The 8,914-nt window shown below is 51.5% G+C and overlaps 1 protein-coding gene across 1 annotated transcript in view; it reads left to right on the top strand.

Annotated features, from left to right (window-relative positions):
- The window catches only part of PIEZO1 (piezo-type mechanosensitive ion channel component 1), a 143,026-nt gene extending 134,118 nt beyond the window's left edge, over positions 1 to 8,908 (top strand). Inside the window, exons 49-52 of the mRNA XM_015417362.1 lie at positions 1,784 to 1,906; positions 2,838 to 2,917; positions 5,743 to 5,941; positions 8,556 to 8,908. Of these exons, the coding sequence (XP_015272848.1) occupies positions 1,784 to 1,906; positions 2,838 to 2,917; positions 5,743 to 5,941; positions 8,556 to 8,805 (652 nt within the window). The 3' untranslated portion in view covers positions 8,806 to 8,908. The remainder of the gene's footprint in view (positions 1 to 1,783; positions 1,907 to 2,837; positions 2,918 to 5,742; positions 5,942 to 8,555) is intronic.
- Positions 8,909 to 8,914: the final 6 nt, after the last annotated feature.

Below are 8,914 nucleotides of genomic sequence, written 5' to 3'. Positions count from 1 at the left end.
GTATGCAGTAGCCCAATCGCTCGCTCACAACTTTAGCACCAGTAGCTCACAAAGTAGGATTTTTGCTCACAAGACTCCACAAATTAGAGGGAGCCTTGGTGAGAAGAACCCATGTCCGTGGGATGGCAGCTTAGCACCAGGTCTCCACGTTTCAAAGCACAGTTGCTCTTAGGCTGGTCCCCCAACCCCTTTTCATTCTGAGCAATGTTCTGTTCCAATTAGAGGTGTCTTCTTCTTTTTTTGTCCTTCGTACTTCTCTGCCCTCTGGCGGCCAACATATTTGTAAACGCTTGTATCTGTGACGCACCATCAAGCACAGAAAGGCACAGTAAATCTTGTGTAACAACTTCATTTCCTCTTGCCTTGTACTGTATAAAACTTCAGGGCGTCCCATTATTTAATTATTTAATTAATTAATTACACTCAGTGTTCCCTCTAAGCTGTGGAGTCTTGTGAGCAAAAACTCTACTTTGTGAGTTGCTGCCATTAAAGTTGTGAGCGAGAGATTTGGCTGCTGCATAAACTAGTTTGTTCTGGAGCCATCCTCCCTGAGCGAAGACAAAAATGTGTGAGCTGGAGGCTAAAAAACTGTGAACTAGCTCACACTAACTCAGCTTAGAGGGAACACTGATTACACTTATATCCCGCCCTCCCTGTAAGCGGGCTCAGGGTGGCTTACAAACAAGGGCAGCATGTGCCAAATATAAAACATTAGAACAGCATAAAAACAACCATATTTAACAATAATAAAGTGCTCAATGTTCAGTGCTCCCTCTAAGCTGAGTGAGTGTGAGCTAGCTCACGGTTTTTCTCTGGCTCACAGATTTTTGTCTTAGCTCAGGAAGGAGGGCTCCAGAACACACTAATTCATGCAGCAGCCACATCGCTCACTCACAACTTTAATGCCAGGAGCTCACAAAGTAGGATTTTTGCTCACAAGACTCCACAGCTTAGAGGGAGCATTGCAGTGTTCCCTCTAAGCTGAGTTAGTGTGAGCTAGCTCACAGTTTTGTAGCCTCGGGCTCACACATTTTTGCCTTGGCTCAGGAAGGATGGCTCCAGAGCAAACGAATTGATGCAGCAGCCAAATCCCTCACTCTCAACTTTAATGCCAGTCGCTCACAAAGTAGGATTTTTGCTCACAAGACTCCACAGCTTAGAGGGAGCCTTGGTCCCATTGTATATGGTGAGCTTGCAGTTTCTTCAGTGTAGGGGTCTCCTGTGTCATTAATCTTTATGCATTAATGGTTTTAGCACAATAAATTCTTCTTTGTTCCATTTGAAACAAAATTGGCTGCTTGCTTTGTGCACGCAGGTTTTTTTAAAAATTCCAAACTGCGGCACTTGTGAAAGGGTTCTGTGTCACTCCCGAGCTTGCTGCCTGCACTTGAATGGCCTGTGATTCCCCCAAACGCCTCATGCGAGCAAGCGCATCGCAAGCGCAACGAATGAAACGGGCAGAGGGCACCAGTGGCTGCCTTGGTCCAGAACAAAACCCAAATTCAAAAGCCGTGCGATACTTTTTATTAAGACCAGTCCAAAAGGACACAAAACAGGGTGCAGTCTTTGGGATTTGTCTGTATCAGGCTGGACATTAGAAAAAGCAAGTGGGGATAGGAAAAAAATCCATTTTGGACGTTGCTCTTAAGACGCCTTGCCAGCAACCATCAGCGAAATAAGGGAAAGAATGGGGCTCCTTCTGATGGGTTCTGCTGGACCCACATCGGACTTGAGATGCTGTTCCTTCTTGTCTTTAAACCCTCCTCACCCCTCCTTCCTCCAGGGATCTTGGCAAGGGGGGCACCGTGGAGTACACCTCTGAGAAGCACACGATGGACCTGAAGCCAAACAGCACCGAGCGAAGGAATCTGGCCGGGCTCCTGCAGGGCACCCACGACGCCCCCGTGTGAGTTCTAGGGACTCGGCCCTCTCCGGGTCCTGTTATTGTTTTTTGTTTTATGTGCAAGTTGCGGGGGGGGAGGGGCTCTTCTCCCACGGAAAGCCAGTGTGATGTAGCGGTTAGAGTGTCAGGCTAGAATCCCCACTCTGTCGTGGAAGCTTCTTGGGTGACCTAGGGCCAGTCACACGCTCCCAGCCTAACCTACATCACAGGGCTGTTGAGAGGATGAAATGGAAGAGAGGAGAAGGATGTAAACCATTTTGGGTCTCCATCAGGGAGAAAGGTGGAATATATATAAATGATGTAAGTAAAAGCCAGCTTGGTGTCGTGGTTAAGTGCGCGGACTCTAATCTGGGAGAACCGGGTTTGATTCCCCACTCCTCCACTTGCGCCTGTTGGATGACCTTGGGCAAACCGTAGTTCCGATAAGAGCTGTTCTCTCAAGGACAATTCTGGAAATAGCTCTCTCAGCCCTGCCTACCTCACAGGGTGTTCGTTGTGGGGAGGGGAAGGGAAAGGAGTTTGCAAGCCGCTCTGAGACTCCAGGTGAAGGGTGGGGTATAAATCCAATCTCTTCTCTTCTCACTTCTTCTAATCTGGGAGAACCGGGTTGTCAGAGCTCTCTCAGCCCCGCCTACCTCACAGGGGGTGTCTGTTGTGGGGAGGGGAAGGGAAAGGAGTTTGTGAGCCACTCTGAGACTCCCTTGGGTAGTGAAGGGCCATGGGGTATAAATCCAATCTCTTCTTCTTCTTCTTCTTCTTCTACTAAAAGCAAATCAGTACAAGGAGTGTGAGAAGGCAGGCTCTCCTTAGCAGTTGCATCCAGCTTCCTGCCCAAACCTGACCCAGGGAAGGGGTGGCGAGACTGAATGCTCAACGTCTTTGTCTCCCTCGACGGCTTCTTCTCAGGCTTCCTTTCCATTTTCTTTTTTTTCAGGAAAATCCCCCACCTCTTTCCTCCCTACATCCGGGCGCCCAACGGCCCCGAGGCCAACCCGGTCAAGCAGCTGCTGCCAGGTGAGTTACCTGAGTTACCTGCGTCCTGTGGCACCATTTCCTAGAAGAACTGGTGTCAGTCTCTGGAGCAGGTTTTAAACTCTCGGTAGCCAGGCACCAGGCCATAGAATAATGCCCACGGACCAGAATGCCTCTCCTTCCGTGTTGGTGGGGTCCACTGAAAAAATTGGTCAGGGGAATGGAGGTTAACTTACGAGCAGAGCTTTAAGATGTCTTACCTGGTTTAGCTGGGGGTGGGAGGAGGGAAAGGAAGATGTGATAGTCCCACTGTACACGGCATTGGTCAGGCCGCCCCTGGAGTCTTGTGTGCAGTTCTGGAGGCCTTACTTCAAGAAGGATGTGGACAGGATGGAGTGGGTGCAGAGGAGAGCGACGAGGATGATCGGGGGCCTGGAGACCAAGAAGCCCTGTGAGGAAAGGCCGAGGGACTCCTTGGGAAGGCTCCGTCTGGAGAAGAGGAGGTTGAGGGGGGGACAGGATGGCTCTCTTGAAGGATCTGAAGGGCTGTCACTTGGAGGAGGGCAGGGAGCTGTTCCTGTTGGCAGCAGAGGAGAGGACTTGCAAGAATGGGTTGAAATTAAGGGCGGGAAGGGACCTGCTAGATTATTAGGAAAACCTTTTGGACAGTCAGAGTTGTGCAACAGTGGAACTGGCTGCCCAGGGAAGTGGTGAGCTCCCCCTCCCTGGCAGTCTTTACGCAGTGGTTGGACGACGCACTTGTCAGGGAGGCTCTAGGCCAGTGGTGGCGAACCTATGGCACGGGTGCCAGAGGTGGCACTCGGAGCCCTCTCTGTGGGCCCAGACCATCATTAAATTGTCGAATTCTCTGCCAAATAATTTTAAGTAAATGAAAGCATTTGGGATTGCTTTCCTTCCTTTGTTTGGATCATCTTAAGTTAATGTATGAGTTGTTTTTTCTAAAGTAAAACCTCAGTATTCAGGTTAAATTGCCATGTTGGCACTTTGCGATCAATAAGTGGGTTTTGTGTCACAGTTTGGGCACTCGGTCTCTAAAAGGTTCGCCATCACTGCACTAGGCTCATCCTGCACTGAGCAGGGGGTCGACTAGATGGCCTGTGGGACCCCTCCCAACTCTCTGATTCTATGTTATTAAGAAGGTAGCATTGGATTGCATCCAGACGAAATGCTCCATCATTGGAATGAAACATTCCTCCTCCCCTGCAGCGGCAGCCCACTGACCTGTTCGTGGGGAAGAGGAGACCCTGATGAATGACATCAACAGGGGGTCTGCCGTGGGAAGGGGGGATTGGAATCGGTAGAAATTTGTTTTACTTGGTTAGTCATAGTCTGACTTTCTCGCTGAAATTCAAAGTGGGTCACACAGTGTAGGTCAAGTAGAATCAAAAAGATGAGACACTCGATGAGCAACAGAGTAGGGTTTGGACTACGGAAATGCGAAAACCCACAGAAGTCTCAAACGGAGCTGCAAAAAAGTATGAGTTTTCAAACAGTCCCCAAGACTGATATTCTTAAGGAGCCTAAAGAAACGGACCTAAAAAAGAACAGTCTTGCTTTTAACACTGTGGGATTTGTTGCCTTCCATTAAGTTGTTTGCTATCTGCTATTGAATCGCTACTACCATTTGATGTAGAGAAGAGACAAAGAGACCTTTTCCCCCCGCTCCCAAAATACTGGATCTTGATGGCATTCAATGAAGCTGATGGGCGGTAGGTTTAGGACAGACAAAAAGACATACCACTTTACCCAGATAGGGATTAAACTCTGGAATTTGCTGCCAAAGGATGTAGTGATGGCCACAGGAATAAACAGCTTTAAAAGGAGATTAGATAGATTCATGAAGGATAAGTCTATCAATGGCTGCTAGCCATGGTGACTGAGGAGAGCCTCTACGTTCAGAGGCACTAAGCCCCTGAATCCCAGAGTCAGGAGGTAACATCAGGGGAAGGCCTCGGCCTCTCTGCCCTGTTGTTGGCCCTCCAGAGAAACTGGCTGGCCACTGTGTGAGACGGGATGCTGGCCTAGATGGGCCCTCCCTGGTCTGATCCAGCAGGGCTCTTCTGGTGTCCTTCTCAGGGGAAGGCCTCGGCCTCTCTGCCCTGTTGTTGGCCCTCCAGAGAAACTGGCTGGCCACTGTGTGAGACGGGATGCTGGCCTAGATGGGCCCTCCCTGGTCTGATCCAGCAGGGCTCTTCTGGTGTCCTTCTCAGGGGAAGGCCTCGGCCTCTCTGCCCTGTTGTTGGCCCTCCAGAGAAACTGGCTGGCCACTGTGTGAGACGGGATGCTGGCCTAGATGGGCCCTCCCTGGTCTGATCCAGCAGGGCTCTTCTGGTGTCCTTCTCAGGGGAAGGCCTCGGCCTCTCTGCCCTGTTGTTGGCCCTCCAGAGAAACTGGCTGGCCACTGTGTGAGACGGGATGCTGGCCTAGATGGGCCCTCCCTGGTCTGATCCAGCAGGGCTCTTCTGGTGTCCTTCTCAGGGGAAGGCCTCGGCCTCTCTGCCCTGTTGTTGGCCCTCCAGAGAAACTGGCTGGCCACTGTGTGAGACGGGATGCTGGCCTAGATGGGCCCTCCCTGGTCTGATCCAGCAGGGCTCTTCTGAGGTTCTTATAATCTGGTGCTCCCAATCGCAGCGCCTCTGCTTTCTCCTTGCTGCGGGGCGGTTCACAAGCTGCAAGGCGAGAGGTCCTGCTGTGGGCGCATAGAGCGTGGCCCAGCACCAGATTAGCTCTTTTGCCAGGAGCGTGGTGCCCTTGCCTACTGGCGCCGAGGGGGTGCAGCCCGCAGTTGTGGGCACGGAGCCCCCGCCAGACCCTCACTCGGCGTTTCCCTCCGTCTCCTCCGGCAGAGGAAGAGGACAGCTACTTGGACGTGGAGGTGCAGCTGAAGCGGCAGAGGGCAGGGCCGGGCAACGGCAGCGACAGCTTCCTGGAGTGGTGGGTGATCCGGCTGGCCGACTGCCGGCAAGAGGAGTGCAGGATCCTGCCCATGGTCATCTTCAGCGACAAGGTCAGCCCTCCCAGCCTGGGCTTCCTGGCAGGATACGGGTGAGTTGCCTGAGCCCTCCGGGGACGGCAGGGTGTGGCCAGACCTTCAGGGCAGTTGGCACCGACATGGGCAACGCTTCAGAAACCAGTCCAGCGTTCCCTCTAAGCTGAGTTGGTGTGAGCCAGCCCACCGTTTTTTAGCCTCCGGCTCACACGTTTTTGTCTCAGCTCAGGAAGGAGGGGCTCCAGAGCAAACTAATTCATGCAGCAGCCAAATCGCTTGCTCACAACTTTAAGGCCAGTAGCTCACAAAGTGGAATCTTTGCTCACGAGACTCCACAGCTTAGAGGGAGCGATGGAAACCACTCCTTTAAATATGTTGTCGAAGGCCTTTAAACGTTCGACTCTAATGGCTGGGCTGTTGCTTGAGTCTCCTGGAATCTGATTTGCCACTGCTCTGGCATATCCCGTTTATTTATTTGTTTAATTCCTTTATATCCTGCCTGCCTGCCCCCCCCGCGCCCCCCAGTGGGGACCTAAAGAAATTTGCACCATTCTCCTTTCCTTCATTTTAGGGAGCCAGTTTGGTGTCGTGGTTAAGTGCGCGGACTCTGATCTGGGAGAACCGGGTTTGATTCCCCACTCCTCCACTTGCAGCTGCTGGATGGCCTTGGGCAAGCCGTAGTTCTGATAAGAGCTGTTCTTGAAAAAGAGCAGTTTGTGTCAGAGCTCTCTGCCCCACCTACCTCACAGGTTGTCTGTTGTGGGGAGGGGAAGGGAAAGGAGTTTGTAAGCCGCTCTGAGACACCTTCGGGTAGTGAAGGGCAGGGGATAAATCGGGGGTAAAACCCCATCTCTTTTTTTTTTTTTTTTTTCCCCCCCCCCCCCCAAGTGGGGACCTAAAGAAATTTGCACCATTCTCCTTTTCTTCATTTTATCCCCACAACAATCCTGTGAGGTGGGGATAAGCTGAAAATGTGTGACTATGGCAAAATGTTCCTGCTCTGGCCTGCCAGCCCGATTCTGCTTTGCCCTTCTAAGGGTTCCCAACTCCCTGGAAGTGCTTTTCTTCAACTCTCAGGTAGCCTGCCACCACCACATTGCTGTTGGGATTTCCCCCTGGGAGGATCAAGACTCCCAGCTTCCCTTTCCAAGTCCAGAGGCCTTGCCTCAGTATCTCCCACTGCCCAGCGCCTGGTCACCGTGGGGACAGATTACCCCGGGGGAATAGCCACTTGCCAACTGCCCATCTTCCCTCCTCCTGGCGTCCTTTTTAAAATAGCGTGTCCAAGATGGTGGAGGTCTGTGTGGTACAGAGAACCACTCCCAGCATCCAAAGTTATAATGGATTTATTAAAAAGAAAATGTTTATAAACATACTTTTATCGCAGCACCAGATTGAGCAAGAAAATCAAAAGAAACGGGTAAAAACACAAATCCTCTGCCCCTCTCACTATACCATGCCCTACCAGAAGGTAAAATAGGACAGGCTCCTTATGCTTAGGAAGTCACAAATCCCTACAGAGTTGCCATTACCTTGAAGATTCCTCCTTCTGTAGGCAAGTACATGGTCAATAGTTCCGTCTCAGAAGAGAGGTCTGTGTGCCTGCTCTAACGTCCACAGCATCCCGGGAAAAGAGCCCGCCTTCCTCTTGCAGAGATTTTATCATCTCTGGTATTCCACCCCCTTGATCCCGGTCAGCCCAGGTCAGGGAAGCTTTTCCTGTCATCTCCAAAAAGTTCCTTTCTCAAGACTGTCTAGAATTTGACACCCCCCAACTCTCTGTTCCCTGCCTGAAGAGATGGGGGGAGAGAAGGCGGAAGCTTGACCATACATTTTGTCTAGATCCATTGGCATTTATATGAAGGTGGGCTGAGGTACAAGGAAATGGACTTCCACTTCTACCTAGAGAAAAAAGTTAAAAGTGCAAAGTGGAGGCTCTGCCCCTTGCCAGCCTCCCAGGAGAAAAAAGTGCATTTCTTCACAGTGACTGTTGCTAGATTCTTCTTTCCAGTACTGTGGTCAGTGTTCCCTCTAAGCTGAGTTAGTGTGAGCTAGCTCATCGTTTTTTAACTTCCAGCTCACACTTTTTTGTCTGAGCTCAGGAAGGATGGGCTCCAGAGCAAACTAATTAATGCAGTAGACAAATCGCTCACTCACAACTTTCATGCCAGTCACTCACAAAGTAGAATTTTTGCTCACAAGACTCCACAGCTTAGAGGGAACATTGACTGTGGTGTATTTTGTTTAATGCATTTTATCGCTTTTTTGGGTCTGTGTTACTTGCACTGAAAGTCAAACTGGATGGATCATGAGCTAAGCATTATTTTAAATAAGTGTATGTTGATCTTTGGGTTCAGGAACTGAGGGCTGGCTGTCCCCACTTGAGCTTTCCAGAAAAGGGCCTTCCTGATTTTGGGGGGCGGGGGGGGCTACATCCCCCCTTCACTGTCGAAGAGACCCAAAGTCCTTGGGCTCCGATCTGGCCGCTCCAGCAACTGATTTCAGGGCTGGAGCTTGGTGCCCCGAGAGCTCAGCTTACCCTCTTGGGCTGAGAACGGAGTGAAGTGGGCGGGGGGGGGTACCAGTGTCCGCTACGCATGTTGGAGGTGGGGGGGGTTGTCTCTGCCCCGAGCTCTGCCCTCATGTTCCGCTTCTCCCTGTTCCCGGCAGGATCATGGGCCTGTACGTCTCCATCGTGCTGGTGATCGGCAAGTTTGTGCGCGGCTTCTTCAGCGAGATCTCCCACTCCATCATGTTCGAGGAGCTGCCGTGCGTGGACCGCATCCTCAAGCTGTGCCACGACATCTTCCTGGTGCGCGAGACGGGGGAGCTCGAGCTGGAGGAGGAGCTCTTCGCCAAACTCATCTTCTTGTACCGCTCGCCCGAGACCATGATCAAGTGGACGCGGGAGAAGGAGTGAGACACGCCCCGTGGTCTCCCCCGATTGGCAAGATGCGGCATTCGGGAGCCGTGTTCCGTTTCTGCACAGGGAATCTGAATAAGGACGGGGAGGAAAAGCACTCCCAAGA

The sequence above is a fragment of the Gekko japonicus genome, unplaced genomic scaffold (assembly GCF_001447785.1).
Source record: "Gekko japonicus isolate JY-2015 unplaced genomic scaffold, Gekko_japonicus_V1.1 scaffold2300, whole genome shotgun sequence".
Classification (NCBI taxonomy): domain Eukaryota; kingdom Metazoa; phylum Chordata; class Lepidosauria; order Squamata; family Gekkonidae; genus Gekko; species Gekko japonicus.
Note: the sequence above shows the minus strand (reverse complement) of the source record. Positions and strands in the feature narration are given on the sequence as shown.